General features: G+C 34.7%; 3 protein-coding genes across 7 annotated transcripts; 2 read left to right on the top strand and 1 right to left on the bottom strand.

Annotated features, from left to right (window-relative positions):
• Positions 1–314: 314 nt before the first annotated feature.
• On the bottom strand, positions 315–9,362 carry LOC118054541 (uncharacterized). Of its 5 annotated transcripts, XM_073408121.1 has the most exons (10): positions 9,214–9,362; positions 7,265–8,305; positions 6,658–6,935; positions 6,359–6,477; positions 6,175–6,261; positions 3,748–3,978; positions 2,564–2,640; positions 994–1,090; positions 760–858; positions 315–662 (listed from the first exon to the last, which is right to left on the bottom strand). In XM_073408121.1, the coding sequence occupies exons 2-10, from the start codon at positions 8,293–8,295 to the stop codon at positions 597–599; spliced, it is 2,085 nt and encodes a 694-aa protein (XP_073264222.1). In that variant the 5' UTR covers positions 8,296–8,305; positions 9,214–9,362; the 3' UTR covers positions 315–596. The 5 variants fall into 5 exon arrangements, with proteins under 5 accessions (XP_073264222.1, XP_034922070.1, XP_034922069.1 ...); XM_035066179.2 differs by having other exon boundaries at positions 6,359–6,896; XM_035066178.2 differs by having other exon boundaries at positions 6,359–6,935.
• Positions 9,363–10,035: 673 nt separating this feature from the next.
• Positions 10,036–15,860, top strand: LOC118054542 (dihydroxy-acid dehydratase, chloroplastic). Its single transcript, XM_035066181.2, has 14 exons — positions 10,036–10,648; positions 11,381–11,452; positions 11,669–11,716; positions 12,369–12,523; positions 12,605–12,799; positions 12,869–12,980; positions 13,143–13,212; positions 13,314–13,372; positions 13,480–13,603; positions 13,725–13,795; positions 14,506–14,607; positions 14,936–15,016; positions 15,231–15,389; positions 15,464–15,860. The coding sequence occupies exons 1-14, from the start codon at positions 10,130–10,132 to the stop codon at positions 15,512–15,514; spliced, it is 1,818 nt and encodes a 605-aa protein (XP_034922072.1). The 5' UTR covers positions 10,036–10,129; the 3' UTR covers positions 15,515–15,860.
• A 2,857-nt stretch (positions 15,861–18,717) lies between these two features.
• Positions 18,718–21,081, top strand: LOC118054546 (chalcone synthase 1-like). The gene is made up of 2 exons (XM_035066184.2): positions 18,718–19,022; positions 19,850–21,081. Exons 1-2 carry the CDS (start codon positions 18,845–18,847, stop codon positions 20,845–20,847), a joined length of 1,176 nt encoding a protein of 391 aa, XP_034922075.1. The 5' UTR covers positions 18,718–18,844; the 3' UTR covers positions 20,848–21,081.
• The last annotated feature ends 4,749 nt before the right edge of the window (positions 21,082–25,830 follow it).

Genomic DNA, 25,830 nt, shown 5'->3' on the forward strand with positions numbered 1-25,830 from the left:
TCGAATCTTTACGAGTTTTTATGTTCCGATACATCTCGTGGCTGTTCATGAGCATCACATTTGCTCCTACTCCTCACAGCAATCATCAAATTGGGCATGAAAACTTTGGATTTCATAGACCAGTGGACAAAAGGCTGTCTGTCCATTGATGCTCCAGGTTATCTTTTCAAACTCCTTAAAGAGTGCAGGATGTTATTTCCCTTTGAGATAACTTCGTCAAAAATTTTGGTCAAGGACTCCACCCCTAAATCACAAGGGTTTGGTTTGGTTCAACCCCAGTCTACAAGCTAGCCCAACTGGTAGCCACAAATCAATTTCAAATTAACAGAAGGAAGCCTCCTGAAGACCATCTATATTAAAAATACCATCTACATTAAAATTCCAATGACTCCCCAACATATCAACATGCGATCCAATATAAAATGCATCATAAAAGAAAGAATGCACAGGTTTTCTCCAGAATTCAAGTGCACCAATTTCTGTTAGAATAGCAATAACAGACATGTATAATCATTACCTTTCCTAAAGGTCAATAGCATATCGACCTCAAATGGGGCATCATCATAATTGAAGCACCGAAACTCAATAGTGCAAAATCAAGAAGTTATAGATGATTTGCAAATCGGGCATGATGTTTTTCTGCTGAGCCAAGGATCAATACACTGCACCAACAGAATGAATAAAGCAATCAAATGCTTGTGGTTTATGATAAAACATACAACAAAATGCTTCTTAAGTTGTAAAGATAGAGATTCATACATCTTTGTGAAATTTGTGTAAACAAGGGAGATGACGTATTTTTTCTCCAATAGTTGGGGCTTCAAGGCAGACAGCACAGGTCTCTCCAAAGTTATCAGTCTGCATGATGCATAGCAGAAGACAAAAAAGGTGAGCAAATGAACATGCAGAAAGTAGTACATGGTGCAAGCTAAATGTTTTCTTGACTTGAAGCATCCATGACATGGATACGTGCTTGGATGCTGATCAACATACCTGTACCACAGACTCTGGCAAGCAGTTAATTTGATTGGCAGATGCACCATGTTGAGAATTGTTCTCATCAAGGGCCAACAACATTTCATAATCATTCCTGCCAGAGAAAAAAAAGAGTAAAGTAAGAAGCATAATATATATCTAAAGCCTATACCCACTATGAACATTTTACTCAAAAAGCTGTCACAGAGGAGTCAAGGGAAAGAAGATTCAGAAATAGCATGCACCATTAAACATTAATAAAGAGAGTACAATAAAATAGCAGATATAAAGATCAAGATCACTATCAGATAGTACAATTTAGGAGAAAAATGTCATAAATGGGGCAGCACTTTAGAGGACTGACTCTCAAAAACTTGTTCTGTTGAAGGGGATTGAAGTTTCAAACACGACAAAATTATTGACTGAAACCCAAATTTGACACGCACGACCTATTCACAGAATTCCAAAGCTTCTTTACATTGTAAATAAAAAGTTTAACATAGAATGGCGGCATTTCATCGAACACTTAAAACCCATCCACACACAAAATATACAGTTGAACCCAGGAATCCTAATTCATCACTGAAACTTCAACAAAATAGTTCAAATCAGTAGAGTGTGTTATCTATAAATCCTAACTTTGTCAGATGTACTCCATATTCAGCCAACGATTTAAAAGTGAAAACCACCAAGAAAGGTTAGAGAAAAGAGAATGATAATCTCAACAGTTGAAGTCACACCAAAGTAACCATTAGTTTCCATGAAGCTTCATACTACTACATAGTGTAACTTGCCTGCCTAACCACCAAACTATTTTTCACAAAGTAACTACTTTTCTAAACCATGCTACTTAGTTACTTTAAGTATATAAAGCAACTGCTACTACACACACATACACCCATAGGCAGCAAAGCAACAAAATGTTCTGATTGTGAAAGAAATTGCAAAAGAAATTCTGAATAATAGTCAAGGAATTTATGAAAAGAACACTTATAAGAGATGACTGTTACACAAGAGAAGCTCAAATTAATAATTTCACACAGAGATTTAGCAATGAAGCAAGTAAATCAATCCTAAGGACTACTTAAAAGAATCACCCCTTATACTGACAATCTATTCAACTAACATTATCTGCTTGAAGGCATCTATGAAATTTGCTGCCACCACAAGCAATTTTCACTGGGTTTCAGGTTGAAAGGCAAATAGTAGAATCACATGATGGCTGTAGTCTCACTCACATCAATAAGTTCAAAAGATGGACAGGATTCAAATCAGTATCTTTACGGTCTGATTTTTCAAGCATTCAGAAACCACATATAAAGAGATCTCAACAACACACTTTCTCAACTTATGTCTCCCAATGGTACAATTTTTCAGCTCAAAAAAGTGAGTATCAAACCATTTTCATCCAACCAAATTATAGGCATACATGTGGTACTGTTTATTGCCAGCAACAACAGCTAACTCTTTTAAGTTGAAGAGGTATAAAATACAGGGCATAGAGTTGTCTTTCCAAATGCTCGAGACAATCATGTATAATAAATCAGTGAGCAGAGAACACAACTTGGCAAACATAAAAACATCTTACTCATTAAAATCACGCTGAACATGAAGCATGCGAGTAGCTGTCATTGAAGCCTCTAAATTTTCCAATATATTAAGTCTCTGCATTGAGAAGCAAGCAATCAATGTTACACATGCCAAACATTCACAGGATAAGATTTCTCAATGACAATAGTTACAAATCATGGAGTTACATGAACAGCAAACCAGATGTAATTTGCTATGCAGGAAAAAAGTCATCTTACTTTTTCTCATACAACCACAAGAAAGATATATGATTATACAACAGACAAAAGAAAAGAACTGCATGGAGTAAATATTAACTTGAGATACTTTCTCATCCAAAACTAATGCGGTAATAACTCCTTAATCAGTGCAGGTGATTGAATATGGTTAAAGCTTCGAAGATTTGTATGCGGTCCATGAGTGCCCAGATGATATTCTCTCTATCTCTCTCTTTTTGATAGATTCTTCGCTTACCACTAATTAACTAAATTAAATTGCACCAGACTAAACAATCAATTCAGCCCCCAAAATCCTGATTCTTGCTCCCAAACCCTTTTTAATAAACACCCATTCTCCTCTAAAATAATCATCTGGCATCCCACCATTTTTTCCCTTGCAGTCAATCATAAAACAACGCTCTCTTGCTTCTGCAACAGTCAATCAGTCAATCATGCTCTCACAGCAAGGCCATCAGATCACGATGAAGCCTTGGTGACAGATGAGATGATTAATGATGCCGGGAAGAGAGAGGTGCTCAAATTGCATATTGAGAAGACTTATGATTATGCTAGCGCTTTCTCAAAAATGTCACTGGTAAGGCTTTTGGTACTAGGTAGAGAAATTGAATTAAGGTATGTTTATCCTATGTTATTTCTTCTGAAACTTAAAATGCAGGTGACCTCCAGGCTTTCATATAAAGATGTATAATCAGATGACTAAACAACATATAGTTGGTCACAATCCTCATCAACCAAAGCTTGGTGCCCGTGGCATGCAGTGGTATAGCTGGAAGATTTTTGCAGGAGTGTCTGATGCAAAGGGAGATAATTCAATAAGGGCATCATGGGGCAGCCATGACTCTCAAACCCATCCTCAGACAGAGGCTCTGTCAGTAGTGGCATACAAAGTAAAAAACTGCGGAAGAGAACGCAGATAATAATAAGATGAAAAAAATGAAGGACAAAACACAAGGGAAAAGCATACCATCTCTAAATCCATTCCCGAAGGAAATTGGAAATTCAACCCTCCAGGGAATACTGCAGGAAAGGGGTTCCTCTCTCTTGATATTCTTACAGGAGTCCGGTTGGACAAGCGACTCCTCAAGCCCGATGCTCGGGTAGTAGTAACTTGAGCCTGGTTTCCTCTCCTATTTGAAGGGTTCTGAGAGGACCGAGGCAAGCGCTGTCTTGATGAATGTGCTACAGATGAGTTTCTCTACACAAAGTGAAAAACAAGTGAAGTTATGGACAACTTATAGCATAAATCTAAGCAGGACCAAACAGCTTAACTGGAAAAAAAGGGAAGTCAAAAGAAAGCATCACAACCACCTAATTAACAACATTAAGCAAACACTAGTGGATATAAGTATGTGCAATAGGACATTCAGGGGGTGGCATATGCTTCAAATTGCATGAGGACTGTTTGATTTAAAACATGCTGAAGTTAGCAAACTTTAATGCTATTTATTAAGACAATATAACCCAACTCAGGCCTTCATCGGTTTACTACATAGTAACACTCACTCCTCCAAGGTTCAGCCCGGTTAAGGCATTCCACCTTAAATAGAGAGAACATAGTTGATTTTAAGATCATAATTGAAGGGAGAAAGATGTGTGCCTTGAACCATCCAACCTGGTAGTCAGACCTTACAGTTAACAGAGAATCAGTATTTTCTTTTTCTTGTTTAATTGCAATTCCCCACTACCCTAAAATATAAGCTAGAATCCTTACATATTATGCATTTCTTTTTCATCCAAATACGAGCTTGAACTTCTTAATCATTCCAGTCCAACTTTCATGGTTGCCTAAGTTTGCTAATCATCTTCTGATTCTGCATGCCAAGGGATTGAACTTTGAAGTTCAATTTTACCCAACTAACAGTGAAGTAAGAGTTAAAACCCATATGTGCACATGCATGTACCGGTTTTTAATAATAGAATAGACCCCGAGCAGAAGAATAGAGGTAACATGAGACATGCATGTACGATCATACACTATGTTTCTACATTCTGGCTATGCTCCACTCTCTTGTAGTGAGGTAGATCACAAAAATAACTTCATTGGAATCAAGGCCCAAGAGATTGCCTTGACTTCTATCCTTGTGATTTTGTAATAAAATGAGGGAAGAATTAGCAAGTCAGAGTAAGTTCAATATTGACATTATGAGAAGTCATTTAAGTTCAAAACCCGCCTAATTATACAACTCCAAGGAAAATATAATCTCAATTTGCCTTCTATTTATTTCCTTTGGATCAGAAATATGATCATCAAAACATCTTGTTTCTTTTTTCAAGTCAATGAAAACATCATGTGTGCATGTGTGAGTGAGAGAGACTACGAATAGTTATAAGAACACCAAAAATAAAATCTAGGGACTCCCACCATCACAAACATAAAAGATATTAATAAAAGAAATATCACACTTTCCCAACCCAGCCACTCATAATCATTCCAGTCCAACTTTCATGGTTGCCTAAGTTTGCTAATCATCTTCTGATTCTGCACGCCAAGGGATTGAACTTTGAAGTTCAATTTTACCCAACTAACAGTGAAGTAAGAGTTAAAACCCATATGTGCACATGCATGTACCGGTTTTTAATAATAGAATAGACCCCGAGCAGAAGAATAGAGGTAACATGATACATGCATGTACGATCATACACTATGTTTCTACATTCTGGCTATGCTCCACTCTCTTGTAGTGAGGTAGATCACAAAAATAACTTCATTGGAATCAAGGCCCAAGAGATTGCCTTGACTTCTATCCTTGTGATTTTGTAATAAAATGAGGGAAGAATTAGCAAGTCAGAGTAAGTTCAATATTGACATTATGAGAAGTCATTTAAGTTCAAAACCCGCCTAATTATACAACTCCAAGGAAAATATAATCTCAATTTGCCTTCTATTTATTTCCTTTGGATCAGAAATATGATCATCAAAACATCTTGTTTCTTTTTTCAAGTCAATGAAAACATCATGTGTGCATGTGTGAGTGAGAGAGACTACGAATAGTTATAAGAACACCAAAAATAAAATCTAGGGACTCCCACCATCACAAACATAAAAGATATTAATAAAAGAAATATCACACTTTCCCAACCCAGCCACTCATAAAAGAAACTAAAAATAACATAATGGAGGAATTAAAATGGAAGCTGCAGAACTATTCCTTGATATTTTAAAAATAAAGCTGGTCCTAGGTCCCTAAATTTGTTTGAATAAGAATAACCCTTCAATAGCTTTTCTTATTCTCTTAAAAAATAAACTATGAGTGACGTGCAAATTATTGTCATAGATAATTATGAGATACTATCATTGTTATCAAAAACAAATCGTAGATACCGTCATTGATAAGCATTTACTAGAGCTTTCATGCTCAGCAACCCACTGAAATTAAAGCAGCGCACTTACAAGATGTGGAACAGGATGATTGTGACCAGATGTAGCAGGGAGTGCATCTTCCTCCTGCTGCAGGACCCATGCTATATTTTCATCAATCTGTTGTCAATAAACATGAAAAGCTGACAAATAGAGTCTCTAACTAATTAGGTGACGTCAAGGAGGGAGAGTGGGAATACAATTGAAGAGAACAAACCTCGCCACCTCCAAATATTGGTTCCTCATGATATAATCGTTCTTGCAGTTCCCGAGCCAACATCTCATCAGCTTCCACTTGCCTTGCCGTAACATCTGAGTCCTCATTACTTCTGGAACCTATTAATTGACGATCATTGTTTCTCACTTCAGTCAACAACTCATCAATTTCATAAATTGGTTCTAGATTGCCATCATGTTGATGATTGTGGACTCTAGATGACCTTGAGCTAGATGATTCCCGAGATGAACCAAGAAACAAAACTTCTGTGTCATCAGGAACCATTGTAGAGCATTCACCTTGTTTTCTTGAAGTTAATCCATGCGCAGCAACTAGATTCCCAACATGATGTAGTTTTCCACCACTGATACTATCTCTTTCCACTAATCTGCCATCATGTTGTTCATTTGTAGAGCATCTGGCATGATCATCTCTTCCCAAAATACCCTGTTCCATATAAGACAGTGGCTGATCTTGTGTCTTCGATCTTTTGTGTGTACTTCTCCAGCCACCAAATAATGCATCTCTACGGCCATCCCTGGATTCACAGGATGCTTCATTATTAGTCGCAGAACTTCTGCATACACATAATATGCTGTCAGGCATGAGAGATAGAGTACCCATAAGAAACCAACAGGAGAGGAATCATTGTCCAACTTAATTAATTATACAAGAAGATGGAAGGATTAAACTGAAGAGTTTGAACAGAAAAATGGAAAAGAAACCGAAAATAGAAACTCAACAAGCAGATAATTCTCCAGCACTTATGTGAAGGTAGAGCTCAATTATGATTCCATCAAATCCTGGGAGGGAGAGTTTAGGGAAAATTCCATCCTTCAGCATTTTTGCATGAAGTGGGAATGAAGGCGATCCAACCAGAACTGTGTGCAAGATAGATGAAATTACCTGGTCATGTTGGCATCATGCTCCTTTGATGCAGAAGGATGGACTATTGCCTTTTTTCCTTTAGCTCTATAACAATCATTGTCTTCAGCAACTATTTCCCTAAGATCTGTGTTAGGTGGACCATCAGACAACTTGTTCCTGGCATGATTTCTTTCGTCAACTGGGGAGCCATCCTGGGAACTTTCAGCTAATTTTTGGGCTCTAGTGGCTATATTATGTGGAGAAATACATCCATTTCGCACTAATCTCTTTTTCCCACCAACTATTGGTGAGGTAACAGATAGATGACAAGCAGGAAGCTGCTTTTCGGTTTTGTGTTGATGACCACTAGCACGATCAATCTCTTTCACAATATTTGAAGCTGAACCAGAACCATTACATGTATTCACATCTATTTTTTCCTTTCCCTTAGAGGTGCTGCCAGATATTCTTGAAGGAAGAGGAGCCAGCTGTACAGAAGAGCCACCATTAGATGATAATTGACCTTCTCTTGTCTCTTTAGCTTGGAGATCTTTTGATGCACTGTGAGGAAAAACAATGTCGAGTAATCTGTCAGGCTCACTCATCTCAGTTAAATCAAAAAGATCATCACCTTCCATGCAAAATGGTTTTTTAGAGGAATTTGTAGCACGGCCAGCTTTTGATTTTTCCATATACTGTGCTCCTTTAGAATGCCTATTCTCAGGCCTGGAGTTATTAACTATTGCCGGCCTTCTAAATAAAGGCGCATTCTGGCGGGGTTGAGAATCCAAAGCAGAATTACTTGGAGAATCATATTCATCAACATTAATGGGACTCTTTTGAGGATGCAAATGAAGTCTTCTATTGAGCCCATTTTCACTAAGAATCCTACCCCTGCTTGTCCGCGGCGGATTAAAACTCTTTTCATCCACAAAGCCAGACTTTCTTAGACGACCAGGAACTGACGAAATACTTTCTTTTCTGAATTGTGCACCATTTATACTCCTTGCAGCAGCTCTCTCAGGAGTGTCAGGTATTTCAAATACCTGATCAGAATTCATATCTTCCATACTCTATTACCTAAAAGAGACAACAAAAAAAATGCAAGCAATCCAGTCTGTCAATATTAATTCATCAAAGAGCAATTTCCAGTTACAATCAGCTTTTTCATCACCCAAATACTGAAGCAACAAAAGAACATAGACAAATGCACTTCAAAATACCTAAAAAAAGAAATTCAACAATTAAATGACTAGAAAGTCACAGAAAGCATAAAATATCCTGACATGTAGGGGTAAACTAATGAGTGATAAGCTGCAGAATCCAGCAGACGCAAAACAGAAGCTAGCAGGTTACAGGTAGACTTGCCAAACATACGAGCTTTCATATTTTAGGGTTTAGAATTTAAAATTCCCAAATTAGCACATAATGAGATGCAATCATCAAAGCATAAAAAGTATAATATAGCAGTAAACAAGGAAATTACTCAAAAGTAGAAAAGAATGACCTGAAGGAAACTATAGCTATAATGATAAAAGATTCAAACTTTCATATTCAATTCACTAAATAACAAATACCCAGCTAAAATTATTGACACCAAAATCTATGTATAAATTAATTAAAAAAATATATTTATAATCAAAACTACATAAAGAACTAATTCAATTGAAAAACTACATACAAAAATTTCCAATATAAGAAAAATAAATCATCAATCCAAAAAGAAAAATAAGGTTAATTTAATATATGTGTGTGTGTCTCGAACGACAATTGAAAAAATTCTTCAAAAAAAAAACGAATTTTTTCATCGAAATAAAAAAACTCAAAGAATCGAAATCAGACAACACATAATGAGCGATTAATTGAAGACGTGAATGATTATTCTTACAAATATTTAAAAATAATAATAATCGAAACTTTAAACCAAAAAGGAAAATAAGACTTGCATTAAACGATCAATCAAAACAATTGATTAATTTATTAATTACCTGATGATGCTATTGAAAAACCAAGAATCGAAAATTACACCAGCAAAATAATTTCCATGCGCTTAACTGATCCTTCAATCTCTCTCTCTCTCTCTCTCTGTATTCAGGTTTAGGCTGCTGTCAGCGGTATAATGGGCCGGGTTTAGGTTAGGTCCAAAACCAATTGAAAGCTTAACCTGACCAGGACCAAGCCCAAGACCAAGCCCAGCAGATACACCTAAATTTTCCAGTTTCCACCACCACGACACTAACTTTGTCCTTGTAGTTACTGAAACTAGTAACATAGTCCTCGTGGTCTTAGACTTATATCGTGCATCCCTCAAAATTTTGAAATCCTTTCACTTAGAAATCTTTAATTTCTATTTTTTTTCCATTATTAGATTTTGAAAATTAAAAAAAATAACAGGATGTGAGATCACTGTTACAAACTTTACTCAAGTTAGTTAATCAATTAAATGATTTATCGATTTAAAATCTCGCTCGAGTTTGATTTTATTTTTAATTAGTTTTTTTTTATCCAAGAAAATGCTGTTTTTTAATTGTTTCAAAACATAGGTTGATCCATCAACACACAAGTCAATCCATGATATTAACTGGGTGAGATGATAAAATTTTATTTAGAAAAAATATTTTGTGGATGGTTAACATAGGTCAAGGGATTATTTGAATAATGTTGATACTACAGGGACTGATAAATTAGTTCTGATAAATCACAAAGACTAAGTTATAATTTAACTCCCACGACAACCCAATTTCAAAAACCCTAAGCCCTGGTGGGGACCCCCACAAAGAAAACTAAACAAGGTGATACGGCGTCAAACCGCATCGCATAATTAACACATCAGCTAAAGAAGGGCTCTCCATCCTCATCATTTAAACAACTGCTCTCTTTACCTCTCTCACTCCACGCACCACCATGCAATCCACCTTCGTTTCCCCACGCGCCACCCCTCTAAAACCCAAAACCCCATTCCCCACCCGCCTCCCTCACTCTTCTCTTCGCGTCAAATCCCAGTCTGTTGCCGTAGAACCGTCACAGGCAACAAGCACAGTAGCACAAAAGCTAAACAAGTACAGTTCCCGCATTACTGAACCCAAATCTCAAGGTGGGTCTCAAGCGATCCTTCATGGGGTTGGTTTATCGGATGATGACATGTCTAAGCCTCAGATAGGTATCTCTTCAGTTTGGTATGAAGGGAATACTTGTAACATGCACTTGCTGAAGCTATCAGAGGCTGTTAAAAGAGGGGTCGAAGAGGCAGGAATGGTTGGTTTCAGGTTTAATACAATTGGTGTCAGTGATGCTATTTCAATGGGGACTAGAGGGATGTGCTACAGCTTGCAAAGTAGAGACTTGATTGCTGATAGTATTGAGACTGTTATGAGTGCTCAATGGTATGATGGCAACATCTCCATTCCCGGCTGTGATAAAAATGTAAGCTTTTCTCCTTTTTTCTAAAGAAGCAAAATTTGGACCTTTTGGTTTGTGGGTTTGAGTGAAATGTGTGATTTATGTGTATTTATTGAGGGTTCAATCATTGGCTATTGGTGTGGTTGATTATGCTAATGTTTTTTGTTTTTGAAAAACTTGAAATGGAATTAAGATCGCCAAAGTTGAACCCTGTAATGGCAATATGCAAGACTCGTCAATAACAGAATATTTTTTCTACACTTTAGTAATATTATTCTGTTTTCTTATATTCCATCTTATATTCTCTTTTCATTTCGGTACTCGAAATTTCTGTAAATATCCAGCCCATAGTGTTGAAGCTAATACTATTTTTTTTCCTGGTACAAAAATAAAGCTAATTAATATATTCTTCCTTTTTTTGCTAAAAAAAACATGTTCTTCTTTGCTGTATTGGCTGTAAAGTTACTCGAAGCTGATATATTTTTTCACAATCAAAATAGCTCCTCGTATCCAAAAAGAATGGTAAGAAAAGGCACTGAACAACACGCAAAAAAAGAAGAAAAAAGAATGACAATAAAAGTGCAACTTTGTAGTGTCTAACTCGACCCTGTGAATTATGTTACCAACCATGAGAAGATAGAATAGTGCCATCATTTTGGATTATGTCTGTCCCTATACTTCACACAAGAGTCGATGTCCACCATTCTTACTTCCATCTTCAACCATACACTTATTAAGTTGTTTCATTTTTTGTAGATGCCAGGTACAATCATGGCAATGGGGAGGCTGAATCGACCTAGCATCATGGTTTATGGTGGAACTATCAAGGTGTGAGTCTGAGACATCACCTTCTTTTTCCTAATTTCTTTCTTTCTTTTATGTGGGCCACCAGAAAGTGCTGTTATACTTTGAAACCATTTAAGAATTATACTTTGAGCCAGGATTTTTTCAATGCTGTAAACCTCGTTTAAAAATCTTTGGATATATATCTGTTCAATGATTTTTGCTGTCAACTTAAGTGATTGTACACCTTACCTTTTGCAGCCTGGTCATTTCAACGGTCATACTTATGATATTATATCTGCATTTCAGGTAAGCAAACCACTTCGCTGTTTTGATATTGTTACATCTGATATATTTTGTGACGGGTTTCAATGTTCATTTATCTAGTCTCTTTTTTAATTTTTTGTCTTAATTATGCAAAAAAAATAAGCCTTTGGCATGGTTGGCAAATAAGCTAATCATATCCTTTTCCCATTACATTAATAGAATGCTTTAGCCTTATGTCAGTTGAAAATTATGGTATTCAATGCTTCATAGCTGGGGAAGAAGTGTTTCAAATGAGAATGTAATCATGCTTGGAAGCATATGCATCCTGTCCGAGATTGCTATGCTATCTAATAGAATGCTTTAGGCTTATGTCTGTTATAAATTATGGTATTCAATGCTTCATAGTTGGGGAAGAAGTGTTTCAAATGAGAATGTAATCATGCTTGGAAGCATATGCTTCATGTCTGAGATTGCGATGCTATCTGCAACCCTGCAATTGAATCATAACTTTGGATTGCTCAATTTTTATTTTTATTTTTATTTTTTAGCATTGAGTATAACCAAAACATGAACATTTCATGTTAAAAATCGAAAATTAATTATTTTTTTCATTTCATAATTTTGTTGCCCTCTCCCTCTCCCTCTCCCTCTCTTTTGTTTTTTTTTTTTTTTTTGGTTTTTTTTCTCCTATCAGGTTTATGGAGAGTATGTAAGTGGATCTATTAGTGATGACGAAAGAAAAAATGTAGTTCATAATTCATGCCCTGGAGCAGGGGCATGTGGTGGAATGTATACAGCTAACACAATGGCTTCTGCTATTGAAGCCATGGGAATGTCTCTTCCCTACAGGTAGAAATGTTGCCCTGCAGTATCACTTGAATTGGTGTGTGTAAGCAATTTCTTTTCCTCTGATTTGTTTTTTCCTCACAGCTCTTCAATACCTGCTGAAAACCAATTGAAGTTGGATGAGTGCCGTTTAGCTGGAAAATATCTGCTAGAACTATTAAAGATGGACTTGAAACCACGAGACATTATCACTCGCAAGTCACTACGTAATGCAATGGTCATTGTCATGGCACTAGGCGGCTCTACTAATGCCGTGTTACACTTAATTGCAATTGCAAGGTTAGTAGAGTTCTCTCATATATCAACAATAATTGCATTTTATGGAGATGGCTCATGAGATATTGGCAGGTCTGTTGGGTTGGAGTTAACCCTTGATGATTTTCAGAAGGTCAGTGATGAGGTTCCATTCCTTGCAGATCTGAAACCTAGTGGCAAATATGTTATGGAGGATGTGCATAAGGTCTGAATTTTTCTTGCATGACCATTTGAATTATTCTAAGATAATCCATGTAACACTGTGCCTTGCGATATTTGTTGAACATGACATGTATGTAGAGCTGCTGAACTTGATTTGGTTACTGTACTTTTCACTTTGTTTTCTTGTGCACAAATGGTTTGGTAGATTGGGGGAACACCTGCTGTCCTTCGCTACCTTTTGGAGCATGGTTTTCTGGACGGTGACTGTTTGACTGGTACAAAGTTTGGATTATATTGAGATTTTTTGCATCTATTTATTTTTTTCTGGAGGTGGTTTTGTATGTTATAATGTTAACATGACTTGTTTTCTCTTTAGTCACTGGGAAGACATTGGCTGAAAATGTGCAAAATTGTCCACCATTGTCGGAGGGGCAGGTAGGATGCTGTTTTCTTTGTTTCTATTCCTTCTTTTTCTGTTAAGAAAGCAGTGTGTGTCAGGACAAAATAATTAACTTAACAATACATTGTCTTCTGTCTTCCAGGAGATAATAAGATCATTGGAAAACCCTATTAAGCAAACAGGTCACCTCCAAATATTACGTGGAAATCTTGCACCAGAGGGTTCCGTAGCTAAAATTACTGGAAAAGAAGGGTTATATTTCTCTGGTAATGTTTCTATTATGTACTTTTTTTATGATTTCTTGATGTCAGATGTACAACTGAACATTTTAGTCTTGATTGAATCAACTGTAAACATTAATATAATCAAACATTCACTGTTCTCCAGGTCCTGCACTTGTATTTGAGGGAGAGGAATCTATGATCACAGCTATCTCTGAGGATCCCATGAGTTTTAAGGTGATCATATTCTAGGCATGTTTAACCATTCTTTTCCCTTCAGACCAGCTGGCATTGTGTTTTATAACTAATACATATTTTCATGCGAAAAGGTTTGATCCCCCAATAGGGATGCAGGTACTTCATTGGACTGATTGCATGTGTAGTCCATAATTCTGCATTTTTGTTTAGGGTATGTGTTGAACTGGAATTACCTTTGCATTTGATTTAGTAAAAACCGGTCACAAATAGAAAATTCATTTTTGTCAAGTAAAAACATGAAGGTGTTCCCTTGCAGTTCCATAAGTGAAACCCATCATAAAACAGCTAGAGGCTTTAGCAGGTAGCATTATGACTCTTCTTTCAAAGCTCTTTTTACATCAATTGTTTATGATATGCAACATGGCTGAAGAGAGCTTTGATTTTAACAATGCTCTCAAATTTCTTTGTTGATGCATGTTATTTTGGAAGTTCTTTCACCCCAAAGTTGCACCTTCAAACCGTGATAAGTTCCCAATTTTTTTCTGACTATATGACCTTGAGATTGTATTTGGTATGACGCTCCTATGTTGCATCATATATGTTCTTGAAATGTTATCTCTGTCATAGCTTCATCCATGATTTTTGTTGGTATAGTGTCATGGGCTTGTTTTCTACTTCGTGTTGGGTCATGTATGGTGACATTTTCTGTTGGAACTGCTTATCTAATTTTTGGTTGCATTGCATCGTAGGGAAAAGTAGTAGTTATTAGAGGAGAGGGGCCAAAAGGAGGACCGGGCATGCCTGAAATGCTAACACCAACAAGTGCTATAATGGGAGCAGGGCTTGGAAAGGTACAGTTATATGAACCTTAGTTTTGCCTTGTAATTGCCAGTCTGCTGCTGCCAGTATTGGCTTGAATCATACAACATCAGGATTTTGCTGATTTTAAGATGATATATTACTAAAAGAAATATGCATGCTGATCTCGTGAAAGCCTGATTGGTCACTTGTTTGAGTGATCTTAGCAGGAGCAAACTTCCTTGGACTTGAGATACACATTTTCATAGGTCTTCTCTGTAAATAGGTTCTCCATAGTTAATTGATTTACTTTGTTGATAATGTTAGCATTCTTGCCTTCAACGTGATGGTTTCATTTGGTTATTTCTGCTGAATTTGCAGGACTGTGCATTGTTGACTGATGGTAGATTTTCAGGAGGTTCACATGGATTTGTTGCTGGTCACATATGCCCTGAAGCACAGGTGCCTTCCCTTTTCTAATCCTTGAGCTACAATTTCTCGATCTTTTTGTTGTGGAACACTTGTATTTTATTATTTTTGGTTATTTTACATGTTTGATCAAAATAAGAAAATTAGTGCTTTTCTGTAAGTCATCTTTGTTCTGTTCTTTTTGCGGAGCCCTGGGATGGGAAATGTTTTATCGTATTCTTAAGAGGTCTTTGAAAATCATTTCCAGGAAGGTGGTCCAATTGGTCTCATTAGAAATGGAGATGTCATTAATGTTGATGTCAGGGAGAGGAGAATAGATGTTCAGTTAACAGATTCCGAATTGGAAGAACGACGAAAGAATTGGACTCCGCCTCCATACAAGGCCACTCGAGGAGTTTTATACAAGGTAATGGAGGGTGTATCCAAGTGATGTTTTTCTACATTTTGAATGTATTTACTGAAGATTCTCATTCATTCCAGTACATCAAGAACGTGCAATCTGCTTCAGAGGGATGTGTAACAGATGAATAGTGGGGAAGACATAATTCTGAGGACTATAGAGTGTGACAGAAGTCCAAATGTACGCATGCCACACTGCTATATTGGGTGGCCTGTTGCGGCTCATTAGGATCACCTATTCGACCCGTTCAACCACAATGCCCTTTCTTGATGCGAGGACCATTGTATTAATGAAAATTCTTGCAGGGTAGTGAAATTTTCCTTCGTTTATGTCTCTCTTTCCCTTCTCTCTTTTCTAGTCTTCTTGTAATCTTTCCCTGGTACATTTCTGCAACTGATGCATTTAGAATTGTATGGATTTGGGGTTGAATAACAGCAGACTTTCTGTTAATAAAACATGAGCTCTTATTATGTTCTCGCTGCATCTCGTAGAACACCCCATTGACTGTCCATCTGTTTCAGGGCAATGCAAGCCATTATGCATGTAACGTATAGTTTGGTTTCTATCTTTTTTTATTTTTATTATTTTTACATATAGTTCATCCAGATGTTCCAAAAACCTAAGAATGTATGTCTGTTTTTATTGTCAAATGATTAAGTTGGCGTTGAGTAAATTAATCTGGTTTAATTAATGTCAATCTAGAATGGTATTGTTTTATTTTTTTTATAGATAAAAAGTTAAATCAATTTTTTTTTTAAATTTATCTTTTTAAAAAAATAAGTGGAATTTTAATAACATCAATTAAATTAAAAATATACTCATCATGTTGAGTATATCATATTAGACTAGCTACCACTTATTTACTTCAAAACGCGGCCCGAGTCCACTGGGTGTCATAAAGTTCCCGCGACATATCAACTAGTATAAAATATAATAATAATAAATAAATAGATAAAAAAGATACAAAGGGTGTTCAAGTTTAAAATACAAATGTCAAATACGAAGTGTCTCGTGTTTATTCTTGCGAGTTTTTTCAATATAAAATCCTCCGGACACAGGACAGGTGACGTCATAAGTGTTGTAAAAATCATCTTCAAAGGAGAGGTGGTGAGTCGAATAGACTGCATCTACGATCCAACTACTTCAAGCCCAAGGGGGAACCAATAGTGGCTAGACAAGTAGCCCGGAACCACTGCTACGTTTTTTAACTTATTGGACGTATTATCCCCTTTGACCGTATGCTATGGGCCACAGGAATCTAGCCATATATTAATTTCTCGAACCCAGTGCTGTGTTTTAGTAGCTTCGAATCGCATCTAGCTTTTATTTTTATATTTTTAAAAAATGTTTTAAAAAAAATAAAAAATTATTACTTTAAATTGATATATTTTTAATATTTTTAAATTATTTTTATGCGCTAATATTAAAAATAATTCTTCAAAAAATATATATTATTTTAATATATTTTTAAATAAAAAATATTTTAAAAAATAATCGCAATCACACTCCGAACAAACTTTAATTAGCTTCATCCACATCTTCTTTATAATGATTTAACCAGGGTTAACATCATAGGAATATTTTTCCTAGATTCAAATCCGAACACATTTACGTCATGTTTATCACTAGCATTATAGTTTAATTATATTTTTTAAAAAAATATTTTTAAAAAATATTTTTAAATATACTGATATTAAAAATAAATTTAAAAATAAAATAATATTATTTTAATTGTTCTAAAAAAAACAAATATCTACCTGACTGTTCTATTATAAATATTAAATACTTGCATGATTTCAAATATCATCATGCCACATCATGAGCGCAGTTAAATTTTATGACATGCTCATCACATCACCACTACGAAGTGTCATTTAAACTTACAAACTAACTCCGCGTCGCCCCACTACTTCATGCACGTCAATGCGACCTCTGCATATATAAAAGCTACCCTTACCTACCATTTCATCCGACTTACGTATTTCTTATTTTTCCAATACAGGGGCTAATATACAAGCACACTGGAAAAATAGCAAATTCTCTTCTAGAACAATAAGACCATATTGTTTTTTTAATTTTAAAAATACAATTAAAATAATTATTTTATTTTAAATTAATATTTTTAAAGTATTTTAAATAAAAATACTATAAAAAGCAACTATAACCTCACATCCAAACAGATTATTGACACCTCTATGCATAACCATCTCAAGAACCAAAAAGACTTATTTTCTCTTTTAAAAACATTGATTTAGTTTACGCGAGGTATTTATATCTCCTAAATTTTATTATTTTAAAATAAAATAATAAAAAAAATCCTCTCCTTGCAATAATATTAATTTCCTTTACAAGAATTTTGAATTTTGGTTTATCAAATTACCCTTCTTGTTACGAATTTTTTTAAATCCCAAAAGGATAGGCTTACCTTATGGAATGGCATTTATGATGGTAAATTGGTAATATTTAGAGCAATTATTATATTGATCATGGTCCCTTCATGCTGTTTTACCAACCAAATAAAATATTTTTTTAGATGCTAACAGGTATCTTGTGCTTTAAATTATAATTAAAGTACACTTGAATCAAATTAAACTCCAATAAATCCATTAATAAATTTGTGTACCTAATTTATTTTTTGTTTAGGATTAAAACTATAATATAGCACAATCTTTATGCTAGTCATCAAGAAGAGCCGCTTCTAGGAAAATTCAGATTTTTTTTTTTCATGGTCAGCAGTTTCTCTTTACATAATCGAGAGCATACAAAGCTCGTGCTACCCCTTCAAGATTGGAAATTAATTGTGTCGGATCACCGCTTATTTCATCACTAATAGTAGTTCGTGGCTATCATTTTGCCATCACGATGAAAGATAGTACAATACTACAAACTCATTCAGAGATATTGGGGTACAAAATGATTTTTAAAAGTATTTTTTAAATAAAAATATATTAAAATAATATTATTTTTTAATCTTAACATAAATATATCAAAATCATGAAAAGAAATCAATTTAATATTTTTTAAAAATAAAAAATAATTAAAAAAAAAGATTGAAATTCAAAACCAGACACTCTTGTAAAGGAGGAAACTGTCGATGGGCTATTTGTGGAGATTAACCAAAAAAAAACCTCCACACTGCGTGGACGGTTTGATAGCCGTTAAACCCACCAAACTCCGCATGTCACGTGCCAGCCGGCACTCAATGGAGTCAATTCTAAACTTGTTTGGAAGGGCACCGGCAGAACACGTGCATAACCACCCAACAGCAAGCCAAGCCAAACCTAACCCCTCGCTCTCTCCTGCTCTTATATATAATCCAACATGCACATCCTCTTGAAATTCAAGTGACATATCCCAGCTAGCTAACTCTCTAAAAAGGCAGCTGCTACATTGCCATAACTTCACCACCGATATCTAGCCCTCTGAGTTCATTTCCTTGTTCTTTCCGGCCCGGAAAAAAAATGGTGACCGTCGATGAGGTTCGGAAGGGGCAACGGGCAGAGGGTCCTGCCACGATCATGGCCATCGGAACATCAACCCCTCCGAACTGTGTTGAGCAAAGCACCTACCCTGACTACTACTTTCGCATCACAAACAGTGAGCATAAGGCGGAACTTAAAGAAAAATTCAAGCGAATGTGTAAGACTTGCTTCTGATTAATTCATTTCCATGGTGTTTCATGCTCATTCATGTGTTCGTTTGAAGATTTTCCTTTCATAAATTTCAAGATATTCCCTGATACGCAAGAACGTATATATTTTCTTGCTTCTAGCTACTAGATTTCGTCCAATCTCTATTTGTATATGAACAGGTTCTTATATATATATATAGTAGTTGGATATCATAGAATTTACTATCTAGAGTCTTGTAAATTAATGCTCTAACCTTTCATAAAACAAAATCCCAATTGACTAATTATAGGTAAAGGAGCTTGTCAATTATAATATCATCAAATTTTATACCATAAAGTGTTTAAATTAGTCTGTTACAAATAATCCGTATCTTATTCTTAAGGGAACATTTCAAACTTTTGGTTCAAAAGATAAAATACCTTGTCTATTTAATTGACTAGTTTAAAGTTACCGATCACCATCGGTTTCTCCATGCATTTTTGGAAATGAAGTTATATAGGAGCTACGATCCTCAAAGATGGCTAAAACAATGTATGTTATTTTACACCCCGTTTGTGTTTTTATATTTTAAAAAAATTATTATTTTTTTTTAATTAATTTTTTTTTGTTTTAAAATATTTTAATCTTAAAAAATAAAATATATTATTTTAATGTATTTTTAAATAAAAATTAAGAGAAAACAAGATTTTTGGCATTGTTTTACACTGATTAGTGTCCATTGATGTTCCACCCTTTGGTTTAAATAAAATAAAACACCATTAAACAATCGATGTTCCAATTATGTGTATTGAAGCATGCACCGACTGATCAATTTTGATTTTGCCAATATTTCAGGCGAGAAGTCCATGATCAAGAAGCGGTACATGTACTTGACGGAGGAGATCTTGAAAGAAAATCCTGATGTGTGTGCCTACATGGCACCTTCACTGGATGCCAGGCAAGATATGGTGGTGGTGGAGGTACCGAAGTTAGGCAAAGAAGCAGCTACCAAGGCTATCAAGGAATGGGGACAGTCCAAGTCCAAAATAACTCATCTAGTGTTTTGCACAACCAGTGGCGTGGACATGCCCGGAGCTGACTATCAGCTCACTAAGCTTTTAGGCCTCCGCCCATCGGTCAAACGTTTCATGATGTATCAACAAGGTTGTTTCGCTGGTGGCACGGTGCTCCGCCTCGCTAAGGACCTCGCCGAGAACAACAAAGGTGCTCGTGTGCTAGTCGTGTGCTCTGAAATAACAGCCGTGACATTTCGGGGGCCCAGCGATACCCATCTTGATAGCCTTGTCGGTCAAGCATTGTTCGGCGATGGCGCTGCTGCTCTCATAATAGGCTCTGACCCGGTGGTCGGAGTAGAGAAGCCTTTATTCGAGCTAGTCTCTGCAGCCCAAACTATTCTACCCGACAGCGATGGGGCTATAGATGGACATCTCCGTGAAGTCGGGCTTACATTTCACCTCCTCAAGGATGTTCCCGGGCTTATTTCAAAGAATGTTGAGAAGAGCCTAACGGAGGCGTTCAAGCCTCTGGGCATCTCGGACTGGAACTCCCTTTTCTGGATAGCGCACCCTGGTGGACCAGCCATTCTAGACCAGGTGGAGGCTAAGCTGGGGCTGAAACCCGAGAAACTGCGAGCCACCAGACACGTGCTGAGCGAGTATGGAAACATGTCGAGTGCATGCGTGTTGTTTATTCTGGATGAGATGAGAAGGAAATCTGCTGAGGATGGGCTTCAATCTACTGGAGAAGGGCTGGAATGGGGTGTGCTTTTTGGGTTTGGGCCTGGGCTTACTGTTGAGACTGTGGTTCTCCACAGTGTGGCTACTCGAGTTTAGAAGCAGCGTCCGTTGCTTTACATAGCCAGCCCACACTTCCACTGGCTCTTTTTTTTTTTTCTTTTTTTTTTCAATTTACTCTTTGTTTCTTTTAATTGTGCTCTCTTCCTCTGCAGAATATCTCTTTTGAGAGCACTAGGGTAAGCCTCGAGGTGGCTGTGTTTGGATTTGAGTACGTTTGTAATAAACAGTGGTCCTAAACTCTATGAGAAGTTAATTAATTACGGTGGAAAATACTATTTTCAAAGAAAAAAAATGATAAAAAATAAAATTAAAGTTCTCCTCAATAAAATGAATAACAAATAATCAGGTATTCTCAGTTTATAGTTCTCGTTCCTTGACTCTGCCACCACGTTGAATATTGTACTTGTTTTTTTCTTAAAAGAAAGGGCAGGGCTTGGCATAGCAGGTAAAGGTGAGCCTAGGCTTTTCTTTTCTTTTCTTTTCTTTTTGCCAGAAAGTCATCGCAATCCTCTTGGCAAATTTCCTAGCTTCTTTTTATATTATTCTTTATTTTTTTAATTAGTCAAATCTATACATCCAAGCTTGTAAAATCCAGGAAAGTCCTGTTTCTCAAGATTTATTGTAATATGAATTGAAATAGCATTAGTAAAAGCCTTGTTCATTAAGATTCATGGTATTGTAAATTGAAACAATATAATTATAGAGTTGTCATTAACACATAAAGTTAGAAGACCACATAGGAATGATGGGATTGGCTTTTCATTGGGAAGCATTTAACATTAAAAGGATAATTTGGAAGAAAATAATAAGTATGAATTTTGGTGGGACATGGTGGGATTGCAGGTCCAAGACTACGAACAATTGATGTTTGAGCTACTATGCCCTATCACAAAGAATTCCATAGACCTCGGGGGGGGTGAGGTTGTGCTCTAGAAGGTAGATACAGGGCGCTAAGGCTGCCATGCCATGGTGCTAAGGCCAGACCTGCGCATTGGATTTACAAACTTGTTTGTTGGGTTGTGCAGAATTGTGTTGCTGGGTTTGCAAACTTGCACGTTGGGTGTAGACCATCTCGACTAGTATCTACACACCCACTCTCCTGGGTCTGGATTCATTGGTAATGCATCCGTTCCCGAACCCAAAACTAATAGATCTCATGTCAAGACTCGATCCGTGTCCGGACCAAAAACTAGTGCCTTAAAATTTATGGTTTTTTTCAATAGTAATAATAGTATTTTTAAATATTTTAACAACAACAACAATTTTTAATTTTACTCTTTAAATCAAATATATGGTTGTTTTACAATATTGATAATATTTGTTCTCAAATTTATTAATTATTTTATTAATAATATTATTTATAATAAAAATAATAATATTTTTAATACAAATATTAAATTGTTACTTGAAAAAAATTATTATCAATATTGTAAAACAACCATATATTTGATTTGAAGGATAAAATTAAAAATTATTATTGTTTGTTATTGTTATTGTTGTTATCATTAATGATTTTTTTAAAAAAAATACTATTATTAATATTGAGGAAAAACTATATTTTTAAAAAAAGATAAAAATATTAGAATTTAGATAGATAAATTAAATATTATTATTTATATTATAAATATTATTATAGAGTATAGTATTGTAGTAAGATTTAACATTCTTAAACCTTAAGTTTTTTTTATATACTTTTTATGAAGATAAAAAGTTGGTATGTGGTGGAGTGTACGCCACCTAATTAGTATTTAATAAATGCATGTAGCTTGCACGAGAAAAGTCTTACCAGACCTTCTCCCACGGCAGCACCTCCCTCAAATGTAACAATCATAATTACTTTATTTTCTCCTACTTCTTTTTTCCAAGCTAAAAGTCACCCTTTTATTAGTAGAGTAAATAATACAAGTTTTTGCCTGTTTGTTTATGTATTTTAAAAATATTTTTAAAAAAATTTAAATTTTTTTAATTTGTTTATTAAGTTTAAATTAATTTATTTTTAATATTTTTAAATCATTTTGATGTGCTGATATCAAAAATAATTTTTAAAAAATAAAAAAATCATTGAAATGTATTTTGACACGAAAAGTTATTTAAAAAGCAACCGCAATCACATTGCCAAACAAGCAAACCTAAATACGTGGTGAACTAATTGTCCACACATAGAAAACATTATGGACTGTGATAGGGTTTTTCAATTTTTTTTTTTATCCTTTAATTTTTTTTATTATGATTATCATATTTTTTTCTTTTTTAATTTTATTCTTTTAAATTGCATTGACTAGGAATTGAACTTAATAATTTTTTCATATAATTATTGCGGTAAAAAAAAACACATCTTGATATTGAGTTTATTCTTGATTTTATAAAAACAAATCTTATTTTATTGCTTGCAAAAAAAATTGAAATTTAGGGATCATAATTGACAATTAGGCCAAATTACAGGCTTTAAAAAAAATACTCAAAAGTTTTTTTGCCTTTCTTATCCTTTTTGTTTGAAACTTTTATATTCAAGTAAAATATTTTATTTTATTTACATTTCAATAATTGAGTTTTGAAAAAGAGAGAAAATTACTGGAAAATAATGAAAAAAAATAATCAATTAGATAGATTCAACTAACAAAAAAAAAAAAAAAGAGCAAAATGCAGTGTCAATATATTTCTCTTAATAAAAAGAGTACCATTAAGATATTTTCAAGCTTCCATGTTGCTAAAAATAAAATCTAAATTGAATGTTGGGTCACTAGAAAACCTTGCTTCAGATAAATGAAGCATGCAAAAAAAAATAAAAATAAAAATAGATCTTTTTGTAGGACATTGGTATTGCTTTCTTAACTAGTATATGAAGAAATTCGGATCCGCACCCTTGTACTCGGATACAAATTAGACAAAACTAGGATAGGTGGGTAGGTTTTTTATTTTTTTAATTATTAAAAAATTATTTCCTGACACGATTAAAAATTGATTTGAGGCTACCGTTGTAACCATCAGAACCCTTTTTACCGCGTTAACTATCCTGCGGGGTAAAGCCAAAAAAAACTTTCCAGTACAGGCAAGCCAAAGTTAAGCATGAAACGCAGTAAAAATAAAATAGAGGGATGAAAATGAGAGACGAGAAGAGAATTTGAAGTAAAACACCTCCTGCAGTAAAGCACTGCTGCTTTTGTCGTCATGACCCCATTGATTGATTGTGGGTTCGGGTTCTCTCCGAACTCTGAGAAACGACACCCCACCACTATTTTATACTCTATTTCTACTCATCCATTTTTAAAATCTAAAACTCGAACAGTGTGATGGCGGTTGCTTTTCAAATAGTTTTTTATGCCGAAACACATGTTAATGGTATTTTTTTATTTTTTAAAAATCATTTTTGATATCAACACATCAAAACGATCCAAAAAGTACAAACTGCACTCAATTTTAGCAAAACAAAAAAATTTCAAAATTTTACAAAACACAAATAGAAACACAGCCTCAAACACTACCGAAGTCGTTGACTCCCAATTCCCAAAACCTTATATTTTTTTTTATTATTAATATAAATATTTAAATCAGGTTACATGTATTTCGATTAATTTTATAAATTTTAAATTTAATAATTATATTAAATTTAATAATTTTAAAATTTATAAAACTTAAAATAATAATTTCAATAAAAATAAATATAAAATTTGAGATGAGCTCCAACCTGGAAAGAAAAAGAAAAAAAGCTTATGACTTTCGTGCCCCCGTATTATTGATCAACAGCCATTGACACGATAGGAGTTGGGGCTAAAATTCTTGTTTTCGAGCTCTTGGGGTATTGATATTTTCTATTAACCACAAATGACTTGTCAGTCTGTATTTGTTTTTTTTTTTTAAGGAGCGGATTACCAAGGCACAGGAGCCTACCTTAACCCATGCCCTTAGGATTTTTTTAAACAGGCTCACAATTTTATTTTTATTGGTGATTTTTAAAAAAATATTTTTAAGATTTTATCTTTTAATATTAAGTTTTTATTAAATTAATTTTTGTATTCTTTAATTATATAATAAAATAAAAAAAAAATTAATTTAATCTAATAAAATTTTAAAAATTTAGATCGTGAATTTAATAAATTAACTATGATGAATTTTGTATGTTTTTTTTTTCTTTAGGCTTATCTTGTCAACAAGATTACATTAGAACAATTATTATATAATTTAATTTAAAATTCAAGCTAAATAAAAAATAAAATAAAAATTTTTCAAATTTAAATGATTGTATCAAGTTGAACAATTTATTTTTTAAAAAAATTATAATCAATATATAAAATTCTAATCCAAACCGCAACGAAATAACCTAGTTATTGCTGTATTTTGTAAACTATAATCTGTATCAGCATGACAGCACAGCACGTGAAATGATCTTGACAGGGTTAAAGTCTGGCACGATAACCGTACAAGTTTTGAGATGATAACTATTCGAAGTACACTAGCAACTGAAAAACGTTTCGAAGTAATGGTATAATCGATGGATAAAATTGAGTTTCCTTCCGAATTTTCTGATACAACATTCTTTTCGAGACATGGAGCTCTTTACATATAAAATATCAAACAAACTCTCGAAACCTATTGTCCGAAGAAAAAAAGGACAAACTGCATATTGAAAAGGCAAGGAAGTTGAAAGTAACTTCTTTATGCAGGTCGAGAGAGGATCACAGATGGCATCCTTTGACTTGCATGCTTCCCTCGAAGGATCTCAGAGAAGAATTCTTTTAAAATATATTGATGGAGACAGGACATCAATTTAACTCCAATTTAAATGAATGGACTTTTTTTTATTAATTACCTTATTATTTAATGAGTAATGATTGCATGCCTAATATATATTACTAGTGTTAAAAGAAATGAAAGAAAATAAAAGTATGGCATTACGAGAAAATAACCCCTTTATGTGGGTCGAGAAAGGACAAGAGGTAGCCTCCTTAAGCTTGCATGCCGGCAGATGAAGGATCTTAGAAGAAACATTCTTTCATAAATATACTAATGGAGGTAGGGTTA

Source organism: Populus alba, chromosome 3 (genome assembly GCF_005239225.2).
Source record: "Populus alba chromosome 3, ASM523922v2, whole genome shotgun sequence".
Taxonomy (NCBI): Eukaryota; Viridiplantae; Streptophyta; class Magnoliopsida; order Malpighiales; family Salicaceae; genus Populus; species Populus alba.